Consider the following 16,453-nt stretch of genomic DNA (forward strand, 5'->3'; position numbering starts at 1 on the left):
GAACTGTTCCTATAGAGAGTGATGTCAAAACCGCCATCAATGTTGCAAACTTGGCTGCTTTTGCATCTCCCCTACCCAGCTCGTTGGACACTCTTACACTATAAATAGAGATAGTTACGTTGCAAAGAAGAAAATAAATATCTTAAAATTAAAAAACAAAAAATCAATATATGTATCTATTCTCACCTTGCTGCTGCCAAAAACCCAAGTGCTATCATCATCTCCAGTCCATTTATGTTGAGGCTACAAAAAAAATGGGTATATAAGAGTTGATTTATAAAAATACTTAACACATTACTATCTATTTTTACTGATACCATAGTTTCACTTTTAAGAGTCAAGGAAATAAAATGTATAGATGTGTTTTCGAGATTGTATTGGCTATGGAGACTAGAAGAAGGACAATTCTTGTTAATATATATACACATACCAGATTGCTAGTGCATCAAGAGCCACCTCTGCGTTTTTCAAATTTCCAGTGAGTAGTACCAAGATCGAGTTGTACCATAACTCCAAGCTGTCCAAAACAACCACCACAAAAATAATGAACGTTATATAATAATAATACTTTAAATCTCTCAATATGATACGAGTAGAATTATTTTAAACGAGAATAGTCATTCCTGACAACTTAAAAAGCTCAAACTCAAAGAGCATGTGGTTCTGACTTGACTCATACTAATTTGGAAACTTCATCTCATCTACCTATAAAAAAAAAAAGCTTTATATGATTTTCTACCTTAAGGATTACTTCCTAAACTTATTAATTTATATGGTCTGAAGCCATAAAACTAATACAATGAGTCAATGACCACGTAGATGCATCAAGTGGAAACCAATCTCGTGTTCTATTTAACTAACAAAATAGGAAAGGAAAAGGTATTAATATGAAATTGTGTCATTAATTTTTTAAAAGAAGGCCGCTTACCAAAGCATTCCACCGGAAGACATAGATAGTTTGAAGACGTGCCATAAATCTTTGAAAGCCATCATAGAGAACCCTCTCCACGTGTCCTTACACCCACCACATGTGACGAACAAGAGCTGTGCAATGTTAGGCAACCAGAACGCAACTAGCGTCGAGGTCATAGCACCAGTGATCCCGAAATCAAAGTAAACCATTAGGAGCCAAGAGAGGAAGACATGGACCACTAAAGAGACAGCAGCCGCATAGGCAATGATCTTGTTCTTGCTCTGAGCTTGGAGAAACATTTGGCAAGTGAAGGAAGGCACGAAGGAAAAGTTGATGCCTATGACCCACAATGCTATTATACGAGCCACACGGACAATACGTTCCTCTTGACCTAAGGCTAAGAGAATAGGGCCAGAGAAGATGTAGACGGGCATGAGGCAAATGGTACAACCTGTGAGGACGATCCATGACCTTTGGAGGTAGATCCCGAGCATATGGTTTTGTTTGGCTCCGTAAGCTTGACCACATAGGGTTTCCAATGCACTGGCCATGCCTAGCTGCATTACGGTAGTTATTACATAATAGTTATAAAGAGTTGTATCAACCAAAGTTGAGACAACTGTACAGGTTCATAATAAAAGCTTGCCAAAATAACATATAAATTCGAAACGAATCCTCAAAAATTGTATAATCGAACCAACTTTTAATGAGTTTTATGAACGTTTTCAACCTGATGGTTTGATTTCTAAAAGCGTATTGTCTAAAACCTTATCAAATGTAAGTTTGGTTTCTTTACATAAATTTTTAAGCGGAATAAATAGCTGGAAGCCTGGAATTAATCTTTTTAGTTAAGAATACTATATTGTTGTGATTTCTCGCATAAGTGAAGAGTTCAATGCTTTTAAATTTAAGAATGAGTTCAATAATAGTTTCATTAATTTTGTCGGAGAGTTCAATACTTAGATTCTACAATACTATTTGGCACTTTATGGCGTCCAGTTTATGGCTAGAAAAGCTTCGACAAAACATGATATGATGGGATTTTTGGATTTCTCTAATGAAAACATGAAAACATGTGTCAAACTTTATTTTCAGGGAAGAAAGTGGTTAGGCCTCGGAAGTGGACTGCTAATGAATCTTGTCAAACATGCCGACTCACAAATTTATATACTGCAGTACTTTTCCAACGTTATAGTATAATAAAACACGTATAAGTCACATATATCTTAAACTTTTGTAGAAAATACGTTCAATTTCTACTATACTATTGAACTTCAAAATTGAACGTATAGAATTTGAAGTTCAATAGTATAGTAGAGATTGAACGTATTTTCTACAAAAGTTTAAGATATATGTGACTTATACGTGTTTTAAGAAATTACGTTTAATTCGATAACTTTCGAAGAAAAAAAACCACCACATGTTACGATAGGAGAAGAAGATACTACGAACTTGGTATGTAGTTGTCTTATGTTACGTAAATAGATATGTGTGGTTGACAAGAAACCACCACATGTTACGACAAGCAGTGTTTTCTGTTAGTATTCACATGATATACGTAATTTCAAATTTCTGTCAAAAGGGATATATTATCAGTAGTCTTTTCTTATTATCATTTTCACGAATCAAAAACATATTTTACCCGTCATCATTGTCTATCGAATAATGTGGTATAATAATACGAGCAGTACTGCTGTATAGAGTTTTCCAAGAATTTGATAGTTTTCTTACCAAAAAAGACGTATCAGATTCATTTTCCTATAAGATATCTTTTGTTTTTTTTATCTGTTTTCACTTTCCCTCAATTTATTGAATAGAGCTACACAGTACACATATGTCAGACAATCCCGTGGAAAAATTAATAAAAAGCTATCTGTAATCATTCTGACAAATACAAAAATACTCCGCGGGATTGTCTGACAAATGTGTAGTGTAGCTATTCAATCCCGGAGTATACTATTTCATTTATTAATGGTCAGTAATAAGATGACCACTTGATGTGAGTTTTCGATGTAGTCTGTTGGAAGAAATATAGTAATACTATTATTTTATTTAAACATAACAAAAAAAAAAAAAATGAGAGTAATAATTGAAGTATGGGATACTAACCAAGATACCATTACTGAAACGGAGGAGAACCGTGAAGGTGATGGAGTACGCAGCCAACTCGGTTGGGCCAAGATGGCCGATGAAAGCTTGACTTATCATTGAAACTCCGAACGTAGAGAATCTCGTGAAGATCGCCGGCGCCGCCACAACCCATAGCTTCTTTGATTCAATCCAAACCTTTTCCTTCATCCCCAACTCATCCTCTTCTCCGCCAGTCTCCACGGTCTTTTTCAACAGAGCCGTCGTGAGCTCTCCTTCTCCTCCGGCCATCTTGGAGTCTCAGTTTGTATCGGATGGACCAGATGGTATGAGGAAATAAATAGAAAAGAGAAGGCAGAGAAAGATAGAGAGGAGAGAGTTTGTGTCTGAATTGGTTTAGAGAACCAATTTTGTGTTTATTTTTTCTTTCTTTTTTTTTTTTTTTTTTTTATCTACTCGTCATATTTTATTGGNCCGTCTACGCCTCTTGCAGGAAGTAAGCAGTGAGATTTAAACACTCTAATAAAGAAATTAGTTGTATCTTAAATACGTGCATTGATCAACCATTTGACTAATAACTAGCATTTTAGTATTTCACGTTCATTGGTCGTGACTATTTGTTGCACCATAAACCCATAAAAAAACAAGAATCTAGTCGCGACCATAGGGGGAGCATACCATACTATTATTGTCAAATTCTTGTGCTAACAAGATTCGGAGAAATACATTTTTTTAATTAAGATTATCCAGAACTCTCCAAATCAAAAATTCATTTTTATTGACCGTACATTTTCGTAAGTCAAACAAAATTAATAACAGCTAATATGTTCTTTTTGATGAAAAAAATTCATATGTTTCTCTTAAATATCATTCAAAATTAAATAAGTATTTTATTATTGTTTTTATGAAGTTTTGTTTATTCTGGTCCAATCCAACAATTCAAAAATTTGAGCGAAACATTTACCAATAAAAAATTCTTAAAGAAGTAAGATTATTTTTAATCCATTTCTATTTTCATCTTCAATTCTTAAAAAAGCAATATTCATTTTTTTAAAAGAAGTCAAATTTATTTTTTTCTTTATAAATATTCTTAAAGAAGTAAAATTCATTTTTTTATTTATAAATAAAGATCTTTATATTTACACTCTAATTTGGAGATCAATTCAAAATAGAGTAGAGTTGGAATAAACCCGACCTTTTTTAAATCTTATATAATAAATTAGAGTTCTCTCCTAAAATTTGCTTCCAAAGTTTGACATGTGGCACTTGTTCATCTGACAACTTTAAAAGTTGCAGATGATTTTGAAAAGTGTTAGCTAAAATAAAGTTAAATGTTTTTATATTTTAACCTAAAGTTAATTAAGAAAAATTAAACACTTTCCAAAAATATCCCCAAATACAATATAAACTATAGAAAAAGCAAAGGATAAAAAAAAGAAAATAAATATAAACACAAAATGTAATAAACAATAATTTAAAAACTACTAAAAGCCACTTATTACATATAAACATAAATGTAAAATGAAAAATATATATATATATATATATATATAAACACAAAAATTAATTGACAGTAATAAAAAATTTATCAAAAGCCACTTATTACAATATAAAATATAGAAAAACAAAGGAAAAGAATATATGTATACATATATATATGTAATCACAAAATTTAATTAACAATAATAAAAAAAAACTATTAAAAGCCATTTATTACATATATACAGAAACGTAAAACGAAAAAAATAATACAAAATATATATATAGACAAAAACACAAAATTTAGTTGGGAGTAATTAAAAAATTACCAAAATTCAGTTATTACATACAAACATAATACAAACATAACTGTAAAACAAAAAAGATAATACAAAAAAAGCAAATATATATATATATATATATAAACACAAAATTTAATTGGGAGTAATTAAAATTTTACCAAAAGCCACTTATCACATACAAATATAAATATAAACGAAAAAAATAATACCATGCAACGCACCAGACTCTACCTAGTACAATATGAAACAAAAGAAAAAAGAAAGTGGAAGCTATTTGGCATAGTAATCAAGAGTTTAAAGGCTTGTATACCAAGTGTCAAGTTCAATTCCTAGGATTAGCAGTTTCTTGTGAATTAATGGTGTAAAGTGTACGGAGAATCCATAATATTGCATACAAAACCTTACATTGTGGTCTTGTGTATTTTAGAGAGTGTATTCACCTGAGTGTTTCAAGGAGAGATGCATCGTGGAATCATTATTTAATTAATGGTGTAAAGTGTACGGAGATTCCATAATATTGCATACAAAACTTTACGTTGTGGTCTTGTGTATTTTAGAGAGAGTTTATTCACCTGAGTGTTTCAAGGAGAGATGCATCGTGGAATCATTAATAAATTTGTAGCAGATGTTTGATTGCCGCATGTGATTGAAGAGTATCATTAATAAAATATTTTTTATTGAGGGTGCTAGAATGCTAAGAACAGTTACAGATGTTCAACCGTTCTGTCTGATATGTCGTAGTTTCAGGCGAATTTGCCTAAATGTTAAGGTTACATCAGATGTTGTGGAGGTGTGATAGGCCTCTGCAAGTATATACAAGAAGGAAGAGCAGAGAAGCACGTGCAGACTTGGAAGGAGACACGTGCGATCAAGAGGAAAATGTTATATAAACCTTGTTTGTAAAAAAGAGATAGTTATGTTGTTTGTTGTGAGAATACGAGACTTATGTGTCTTCGTTGGGAGAGGAATATGATCTAGCTGCGTCTAGAATTTCTCTTGGTTCTTGTTACATTCAGTTACGGTTGTATCATACATTCTTTGGGAGTTAATAAAATGAGAGTCTTTTTCTTAACAAGGTGATGGTTCGAAACTGAGTGTACGAGTTCTCTCTCTAAAAAACAAATCAATTGTGTGGCCTAGAAGATGTGGATGAATGAAATCATAGGATGATGGCTGGTGTGTTCGAGAATGACTTGGATGTGTTCATGTCAAGACACAAGATGAAGAAGTGGAAGGTCATTCAATATATCAACTTCACCGCTGACAACAAGACCATGTACGGTCAACAAGCACGACTAATGCATGTGCTCAAGAAGTCAGAGCTAAAATCATTTACATGACTGCTCACAAGATCCCTTTCAATTTCAGCAAGCTTGGTGTATCAGCATTGGATAATGTAGCATCTGGTACAACTTGATGAGGTTAAAGCAGTATCTAAGATTAAGAATCACCAAAAATCCGACAAAGAAGCCGATATATGTGCAAGTTTCAAACTTAATTGCGCTAGCCGTGCCCAGAGATTTAGCCGTAGGCAAAAAAAAAAAATTTTCATCTTTAAAATAATTTATAAAAATATAACACTTTTAATACTTCATAAACCAAAGGTATAAAATAATCTTTCATAGTATTGTGTTACTATCAACAACAAAAAATAGTTTGGTGATTATACGAATTTTAAATAAATTGTGGTATAAAAATGTGATATCTAATTAATATAAGAAAATATTAATATGGAGAGATCCTAACTTGTCGTTGTAATTATAGATTCTATATATTGCAGTATTGCTCTATATTCACTATATTCCCTTATCACTAGTATAAATTTCCATAACCTTACTTTGATATATGCATGAACAAAAACTATTAACAAAAATATGGCTTCTTAATCTTTCTACAAAATTAAAGGCCGTAGGCGAATGTTTCTTTTTCTACCATGTAGGCACGGCTCTGCGCTCAAACATGGGGAAATGTATCCAATTATGCGGATGTTTATGTGCCAAGGAAACGAGAGCTGACTAAAGGAGAGATTGAATAAGTAATATGTTGTAGATATTCACTAAATATTCTCTACAGCAACTTAAAAATAAAGGATAAGTTTGGAGGACAAGTTTTATATTTTAGTGGAGCTTTGCGGAGATTTGTAGATTCATAGAAGTAAGGTTTTCGTGTTGTATATATACAGACTAGAGACGCCATGAAGTGTCGCTAAAATGCTCTAGGATATTTTGGTGAGAATGCAAACTTCGAAATCGAAACTAACAAATAAGTTAAGAAGGTGAGTTTTCAATTAACTTTTTCTTTTTCATGAGCGAGTGAATAGGATTAAAGTAGAGTTAAATTTAGACTTGTTTTTAGTCGGGATTGATCTATTGGATAAAATATTTCAAGTAACAGCCTAGATAAATAAATACTTGTTGAATTATACTTTATCAACAAAAAACAAATAGAATCAATTAGAAAAAAATATTTGTGGATTTTACCTTTTTGGTTTCACTATTTTAGATTTGTTATTTTTAAAAATATAACTTTTACACATTATATATTTGGTTTTTTGTTTCATTTATTTTAGGGCTTAATGTCTCTTACTAAATATGTATTTTATATTTTAAAAATCACAAATGTTTAGTTATGGAAAAAATTAGAATACATACCTCAATCTTAATAGGTAATTTGAACTCTATACTAAATCTTTTAAGTCTTTGAAATGTACCCTTATGGGCTGAACTAAATGACTATTTTGTCCTTGGTTACAAATTAAATTAAACTAAATACAATATAATTAAATTAATTTATTTGAAAATTTTATTTTTAAAAATAATATGTAAACTAGATATTCGGAATTTTCTGTATTGTTTTTTAAAAATTATGAATTAATTTATTATATATAATATTAATCAATAACTAAAAAATTAAATTAAGATAAAATAAATAACATATACCCTTAATTAATAATTAATTAAACATTAAAAATTAAACATAAAATAATTAAACTCATCATTGTTAGAAAATTATTTTTAAAAATAACTGTTTATATTTTAGATATTGAAATTTTTTTGATAATGATGAATGTAGTTTATTATGGAAAATATTAATCAATAAAAAAAATTAAAAAAGTTTTTTTTGATAATGATCATGAAGTAGTTTATTATGGAAAATAAATTAAAATTTTTAAAATTAAAATTACGGAAAATATTTTAGATATTAAAATTTTTTTTTGATAATGACGATGAAGTAGTTTAAAAAATAAATTAAATTTTTTTTGATAATGATGAAATAGTTTATTATGGAAAAAATTAATCAATAAAGAAAATTAAAAAAGAAAATTAAAGAAAATTAATCAATAGATAATATTATTTTTCATTTAATAAAAAAGTTTTGAAAAATAATTATATATTTTAATTTATTTTGAAAATTGTTAACTTTAATAAAATAATAATAAATTGTGAGATTTTAGAAAATAAATCAACAGTTCAAAAAAATCGACTATGTAACAAATCAATTAATAAAAAAATAAATCGACTTTTTAATATAAGTCAACAAAGAAAAAAACATAAATCAGCAGGAATAAAATATAAGTCGACAGTTAAAAAAGTCAATCATATTAATAAGTCAACTTAAAATAAAATAAGTCTACTAAGACCAAACAAATCAACGGGAAAAAATATAAATCAACAAACAAAACAAATAAGTCAACATCATCAAAAGTCGACTTTGTAAAAAAACAATCAAACAAAAAAAAAAGTCGACAATTTTATAATAAATCGATGGAAAAATAAATAAGTCGACAAAAATTAAACTTAAGTCAACCATTCAAAATATCTTCCTTATTAATAAATCAATGTAGAATATAATAAGTCAACAATAAATAAACAAATCAACAGAAAACAAATATAAATCGATGAACAAAAAAATAAGTCAACAGTTAAAAAAATCGACTATGTTATAAATCCACTAGCCATAACATAAGTCAACTGTTCTAATATAAGTCGATGACACAGATAATTAAGTCAACAGAAGTAAAAAAACAAAACGATTGTTCAAAAAATCGACATTATAAAGAAATCAACCTTGATTAAAATAAGTCTAAAACATTTATATATATATATATATATTATAAATTGTATAATCTTGAATTATTTATTTTTAAAGAAAATTAAATCTAAATAATATCAACAAAAATATTTAAATTCTTTTTCTTTAACCAAAATTTTAAGATAAAAAATTTATTCATGTAATCATTATTTAAAATACAATAAATAATTTTCGTTATAATTTTAAATTATTAAATAATTAATTCCGAATTTAACAATTTTAAGAAGTAATTTATTTTTAAAGTTGATTTATTTTTAAATATAAGTTAAGTTTTTATTGTTTTTATTTAATTGTTAAAATTATTTAGTAATAAGAGTATTTCTGTCCATTTTCATTCTAAAATGTGTAGTTTTCAAATAACTATAAGATTAAGTGTAATTTTCAAATTTCTTTTCAAATATAGTATAGTTTTCAAATTGTCCCTTTTTTAATGGCAAATCAATAAAAACCATTAGACAAATGACAAATTCAAAAAAAATGAATGACAGAATGGCAGTTTCAACCATAATCCCGAATAAATATAAAAGCGTTGGATTTAACTCGTTACAAATCGAATTCTTGTTATGATGCTACCTACACGTTAACAAGTGTAGAGTAGCAATACTTCAAAAAACAAATAACAATGGTATAACTAATAGAATAAGCAGACAACTCGGTGACCAAATATATCATCGTAAAAGAATATTATTCCTCTGATGAAATTTGATTTGCATCCCTAGATTCTTGTACAGCCCACCGGTTTAAATTTCTCAACGACGTAGATACCTTAAAAAAGTGACAACAAAAAAGTATAAGGTCCAATTAAGAACATATATACCTTGCTTGAACAAACTAATTACTTTTGTTAGGAGAAAAACTTCAATTCTTTTATCTTAAACTAATTCACGAAAAGATTTAAACACTAATAATCAATTTCTAACCTGTTGATCCCAATCTGTTCTGAGAGTCGCGATGGTAAGCACACAAGTCTGAACAAATGTTCCAAAGATCATCCCCATCCATACACCCTATGCATATAGAAAAAAAAAAAGGTTGTGTTAATTTCAATAGTTTAATGTCACTTCTACACACTTTTGTCTCCAAGATCAGAAAACTAAACCTAGTAAAACGAAAAACTTACTTGGACTTGCAAATCAACGACGTAGCCAAGGATTGCACCCAAAGGTATTCCGACAAGGTAATAACAAGCAAGGTTAACGTAAGTCACATATCCCTGCCATCCTGCTCCCACTGCAACTCCTGTTCCGGTTTAAACCGATTCAAACACACAAACTACTTTCAATATCATTGGTTCGAATATTTCTATGCGTTAAATGGAAAGAAAAAAAAAATACATACCAGAAAGAACGGGTTGAACACTGTTCAAGAGTATGGAAATGGCTAACAGTGGAGAAAGATCGGCAACTTCTGCGGCGACAGCTTCACTTGTAGTGAAAATGTAGGAAATTCTTCCTTTTAGAAACAAGAAGACGAAGAACATAACTGTTCCTATAAGTAGTGACGTTAAACCCGCTATCAATGTTGCAAACTTGGCTGCTTTTGCGTTCCCTCTACCGAGTTCGTTGGAGACTCGTACACTATATATATAGATATATATATATATATATATATATATATATATATATATATATATATATATATATATATATATATATATATATATATATATATATATATATATATATATATATATATATATATATATATATATATATATATATATATATATATATATATATATATATATATATATATATATATATATATATATATATATATATATATATATATATATATATATATATATATATATATATATATATATATATATATATATATATATATATATATATATAGATAAGTTAGAAGATGATATGTAAAGAGTATCAATTATAAAGTGAAGTGTGTATGTATGAATCTATAGAGATGTATCAATTCACCTTACTCCTGCCAAAAAACCAAGTGATATCATCATCGCCAGTCCATTAAAGCTGATGCTGCAAGAAAAAAAAATTGGGAAAGATTAGTCGATTTGTAAAATATGATTTATACGTCACTATCTACTATTACTTAGGAGTCAAGTTAATACTAAAATAACGTATATTTGTTTAAATCGGTATTGGTTATGGAGATGAGCAGGGATACAAGGTCAATGCTTGTTAATTTACCAGATTGCTAGTGCATCAAGAGCCACCTCTGCGTTTTTCAAATTTCCAGTGAGTAGTACCAAGATCGAATTGTACCATAGCTCTAAGCTGTCCAAAATAACGACCACAAAGTAAGTACTAATTAAAGTAACAAAAGAAAAAGTAACAATTATCATTATAACTAAAATTATAAAACTCTCAATGACATATGTAAATATAGTAAAACTTTAGTTTAGAGGTAGTTTACAGTTTTAAATTATATATTAAAGTCGTTCCTGGAATCCTAGTAACTAAAGGACTTTAGTCTGTGGTTTTGACTTGAAAAGTGTTACTAATTGCAAACTTTATCTTAATTTGCAAAAATGTTATGAACTTTCTTTGGTAACCAGATTTATCCTAAACTAGTTGATGATCATAAAGTTTGTAGCCAGAAAACTTATCCATTGACTAAGTAAATGCATCAAAGTGGAAACCAATCTCTTGATTTAATTGGCAAAAGACAGGGAAAACTTAAAGCTAACTTTATGAAATGTTGCCACGCTGACACTAATAAGACCTTTTATATTCTGTGTAAAATGTTTGGTTGATGAGACACTAATTCCTTCGTATTTTATTTAAAATTAGGAAACCTTACCAAAGCATTCCACCGGAAGCCAAAGATAGTTTGAAGACAGGCCATAAATCTTTGAACGCCAGAATAGTGAATCCTCTCCACGTATCCTTACACCCACCGCACGTGACATACAAGAGCTGTACAATGTTAGGGAACCAGTACGCAACGAGCGTCGAGATCATAGCACCAGTGATCCCGAACTCGAAATGAACCACTAGGAGCCACGAGAAGAAGCCATGGAGCCCTAAGGAGACAGCAGCTGCATAGGCAATGATCTTGTTCCTGCTCTGAGCTTGGAGAAACATTTGACAAGTGAAGGTAGGCACGAAGGAAAAGTTGATGCCTATGACCCACAGAGCTATGATCTGAGCCACACGGACAATACGTTCCTCTTGACCTAAGGCTAAGAGGACAGGGCCAGAGAAGATGAAGATGGGTATGAGGCAAATGGTACAACCTGTGAGGACGATCCATGACCTTTGGAGGTAGATCCCGAGCATATGGTTTTGTTTGGCTCCGTAAGCTTGACCACATAGTGTTTCCAATGCACTGGCCATGCCTAACTGCATTAGAAATAATAATAATTTAGAGTTGAGACACTGTAGTTTCATAAGTGTTAGCTGAATAAAGTTTGGTCAAAAAAAATTTATTTGAGTTTGATAAACGTTTTTAGTCTGATGGGTTTAATTTCTAAAAGCAATTTGGGTCCAGTTAATCTTTTAAAGCGGTCAACGAAATTGGTATGTAGTTTTTTTTTTTTTTTTTCTGAAAAAGATAAATTGGTATGTAGTTATGTTATCAATCATCGACAAATAATAATAAAAAGGCGTTATGTTATGTATAAAGATATTTGTGGTTGGCAAGAAACCACAACATATATCTTTTATCAAAAAAAGACAAAACAACAAAAAATTGTGCAACGACAAGCATTGTTGCTGTCAGTAATCAGCATTCACATGAATACTACGTTATTTTAACTTTCCGGCAAAAAGAATACAAATGATATGTTTTCTCTCTAACTAAAAACATATTTTACTTCGGCTGTGATTAAAAACATTACAAGGACATCTCCAAGACTCCAGCCCATTTCTTCATTTTTACTCTAGGAATAACTCCATTTTAGAGATAGGTTTTACTTCAATTTATTTTTTCATATTTGACTCCCAAAAAGAATATTCTTAGAATATTCTTTATATATCTTATTATTAATTTATATAATGATCCTTTATTTATTAAAATTACAAATTTGACCCAATTATTTTATTTTTAGCAAAAAATATAAATTAGCATGTTATTTGTATTTAAAATTTATTATTGAACAACAATACATTACACAACATTCATTAATTATTAGTCTTTTTTGTATTTAGTTGTTTTTAATCTTTAGTTTAAGACATATTATGTATTTCAAAATTTTATTGGTAGTTATGCTATTTTGTACTTTTTTGTATTATTATTTATAAATTTAAGTACAAACTAATAATAATTAACTGTATTTAGATATAAATATATATATATATATATATATATTTAAGGGATAGATTTGCAAATAAAAAAGTTCAACTCCAAAATGGAGAAATAAATTAAAAATCTCCAAGTATAGAGACAAATATAGAAATCTCTATTTTGGAGATGGAAATGGAGTGGAATTGGAGAAAGTTTTTCTCCAAAATGAAGTTTGGAAATAGAAATAGAGATGATCTAAAAGATTGAAGAGATTTTAAAAAATAAAATTTCGTCATAGTTTTTATACATAAATGAAAAGGTTATAGTTATACTGCTTTTTTACTGTTTTTATGGTTGTTTCCGATTAAACGAGCGACAGCCATTATTGTTTTTTCTTTGCCTCAACCAGCCATTATTGTTGATCGGCTAAATTTTGGTAGGTATCTTGGAAAAAATTTTCCAACCATTTTCTTTCCCTCTATTTATGACATCCAAAATCATAGCCTTTACTATTATTGAGTAGTAACTATTTTAGTAGTACTACTAAAGAATAGATGGGAGTTTTTGGAAGAATTTAATTTTTAATAATCATTTTTAAAGCTAATTTATTTCTAATATTCTCTTTGTTTCTAATTTTTAATGTCATTCTACACTTTTTTTTTGTCTCACAAAGATTGTCACTTTATATTCCATTGTGATTTTTTACATCAAATTTTTTATTTTATCCTTAACCCAAAGTTTTTTTTATTAAATTTAAATGATTAATTACTCATTAAATAAATGCATATATGTATAATTTAAGGTTTTTTTTTAATTTGTGTGCAGTGTGTCAAAATGATACTCTTTAGGAAGAAGAGAAAGTAGTTTTTAACCCATAAGTTTTTTTTTGGAAAAAAAAAAACATTTTTCCTTACCTAAAATGACTTATCATAATCATTTTTCCATGAAAGTCCCTTTTTTCCAGTGTCGCTCCTCATTTATTGTAAGCCAATTAGGTGGAGAAACTTATGGAAAGTTAATTCTAAGCAAAACGTGTTTGATTATTAATGGTCAGTAATAGTATGACGAGTAGATGTTAGTCTTTCAATTTAGTGTTTTGGAGGCAATCTAGTACTATTATTCTTCTAATATATACTGTATATAATTAGTTATATATCTTAATCCACATTACGTAAGGGATTTGAATCATAAAAGTACTAACCAAGATACCGTTACTGAAACGGAGGAGAATAGTGAAGGTGATGGAGTAAGCGGCCAACTCGGTTGGGCCAAGATGGCCTATGAAAGCTTGACTTATCATTGAAACTCCGAACGTAGAGAATCTCGTGAAGATCGCCGGCGCCGCCACAACCCATAGCTTCTTTGATTCAATCCAAACCTTCTCCTTCATCCCCAAGTCATCCGCATTTCCGTTGTTCTCCGCGGTGTTTTTCAACAGAGGCGCCGTGAGCTCTTCTCCTCCTCCTCCTCCGGCCATCGTGGAGTCTTTAATTTTTTGTATCCGTAAGACAGGAGAGTAGGAGGAAATAAATAGAAAAGAGAGAGAGGGGGAGGAAGAGTTTGTGTGTAATTAATGCTTGCGATCATTTTTTGGGACACATAGGCCTTGACGACGTGTTGCATCATATACCCATAAAAACAAGAATCAAGTCACGAGCACAATAAAGTGTTATTATCACTTTCTTTTTGCTAACAAGATTGAGAAATCTAAGCAATTACATTATTTTTAGTGAATTAAGATTGTCATATTCAATCTAATAAACATTCAATATCCTACAAGTTATTGATTGTTAAAGTATTCAAATCAATGCCATCACAAATCAATATCGTACAAGATATACATTATTAAAGTATATATAAGGACTTGACTTTTGAGAATTTCGCTTTATACTCTACCATCACAAATGTATCAAGTCAAAGGAAAAGCGGCAAATGTAAACAACCACCACAACACAATCTCCACAGCCACCAGTCGTCTACATAGTCTCCCACTCTCATCGCCGTCAACATATTTTTTTGTTCCATTATCACCTATACGTCAGATATCAAAATATCATGATATAAAATGAAGTTAATGGTAATAATTAAATTTTTAGTTTTACAAAGTTGTTATCAAATGAATAATTTAAAATTTTTAATGATCCTAAACATTTTTAAAAAATAATAATGACTAACAACATTCTACCGGTGACCCAAACAAAAAAAAGAATAACAACATTGTACCTATGTTAAGTCATATGTTATTTTCATGGTGTGGATTTTGATGATTTTTTAATTATTGAAAACATATTAAAAAGTTTTATTTGCAAGTCTTTTAGAAGAGAATTATTGAATTGAAACAAAATTTGTTGATATGTTAAGTTGAAAAATGTGCTTCAAGCGTTAATTTTTTTTATAGAACATGAAAGATATTAAGAGATAGAATTTATAATATATTTATTTACATATGATCTTGTTAAATTTTAATATATAAAATCAATAAACCATATGTATGTAATATATATATATATATATATATATTATTTCAAACCTTGTTTATTTGTTTATTTAATTCTATTTTAGTTTTGATTTACTAGAAGTATAGGTTTAGATTTAAATCTGCACAAAATTTTCATTTTACATATCAAATATTGTAATTTTTAATAAAAATAGAAAATGGGGTATTTTTCAAAGAATAACTCAAAGACAGGGTAGTTTTCAAAATGACCTTTTTAAAAATGCCTATTTAAAAAATACTTATCAAAAATGCTTTTAAAATTTTGAGATGTACTCATATAAGTGTGTAACCTTATAAAGTATACTACTTTTATACGTGTATAAAAATTTATAAATATTGTATAAATACTTTATTAAAATTTTATGAAACCTTGTATAACCTTTTAGAATATGATGTTCATATATTTTACCTTGTTTTCCCTTAGATTATTCACATCTTTTGTATCTTTTGCTATCCATTTTCACCATTATTGCATAGCTTTAGGACCAATCATGCATTAGAGTTTAGTTGCATTGCATTTGCATCTTTTCATGCATAAACAGGTGATTTTGGAGCTTAAGGAGCATGGAAGCAATGCTGAGGAGAAGTGAAGCAATCATGAGGAGAAAGCAAGAGAGCTAAGGCTGAAGAACCAAGGTCCGGAGTCCAACTCGACTGCCCACTCGACCAGACACTCGACCGTGTGCTGAGAGGGACTCGACCGNTTTTGGAAATTATTCTTTTTGCACTTTTTATATTCCTTAGATTTTGTACTTGTTTTAGAGAGAAAAAGACTAGATTCTTGTATTTTGTTGGTTCCATAACTTTCAAGATATAAAGATTTCGAGTTTTATTTCTTATTTAATATTGTAGATCTCTGTTTTATCTTTCTAATAA

General features: G+C 29.3%; 2 protein-coding genes across 2 annotated transcripts in view; both read right to left on the bottom strand.

Moving 5' to 3' along the window:
• The window catches only part of LOC104757670 (protein DETOXIFICATION 21-like), a 5,941-nt gene extending 2,510 nt beyond the window's left edge, over window positions 1–3,431 (bottom strand). The window contains exons 1-5 of the mRNA XM_010480419.2: window positions 3,023–3,431; window positions 929–1,470; window positions 431–517; window positions 187–243; window positions 24–98 (exon numbers count right to left, since the gene is read on the bottom strand). Of these exons, the coding sequence (XP_010478721.1) occupies window positions 24–98; window positions 187–243; window positions 431–517; window positions 929–1,470; window positions 3,023–3,292 (1,031 nt within the window). The 5' untranslated portion in view covers window positions 3,293–3,431. The remainder of the gene's footprint in view (window positions 1–23; window positions 99–186; window positions 244–430; window positions 518–928; window positions 1,471–3,022) is intronic.
• LOC104757671 (protein DETOXIFICATION 21-like) lies at window positions 9,369–14,661 on the bottom strand. Its single transcript, XM_010480420.2, has 8 exons — window positions 14,282–14,661; window positions 11,656–12,197; window positions 11,043–11,129; window positions 10,815–10,871; window positions 10,213–10,451; window positions 9,995–10,113; window positions 9,795–9,881; window positions 9,369–9,639 (listed from the first exon to the last, which is right to left on the bottom strand). The coding sequence occupies exons 1-8, from the start codon at window positions 14,555–14,557 to the stop codon at window positions 9,559–9,561; spliced, it is 1,488 nt and encodes a 495-aa protein (XP_010478722.1). The 5' UTR covers window positions 14,558–14,661; the 3' UTR covers window positions 9,369–9,558.

Source organism: Camelina sativa, chromosome 17, assembly GCF_000633955.1.
Source record: "Camelina sativa cultivar DH55 chromosome 17, Cs, whole genome shotgun sequence".
Lineage (NCBI taxonomy): Eukaryota > Viridiplantae > Streptophyta > Magnoliopsida > Brassicales > Brassicaceae > Camelina > Camelina sativa.

Excerpts from the sequence above, each read along its gene's own strand:
- LOC104757671 (XM_010480420.2), bottom strand. The coding sequence starts at position 14,557 with ATGGCCGGAGGAGGAGGAGGAGAAGAGCTCACGGCGCCTCTGTTGAAA. Across the intron at positions 12,198-14,281 it reads GTTTCAGTAACGGTATCTTG|TTAGGCATGGCCAGTGCATT; the intron begins GTTAGTACTTTT and ends TTTCTAATGCAG. Across the intron at positions 9,882-9,994 it reads TCGTTGATTTGCAAGTCCAA|GGTGTATGGATGGGGATGAT; the intron begins GTAAGTTTTTCG and ends CTATATGCATAG.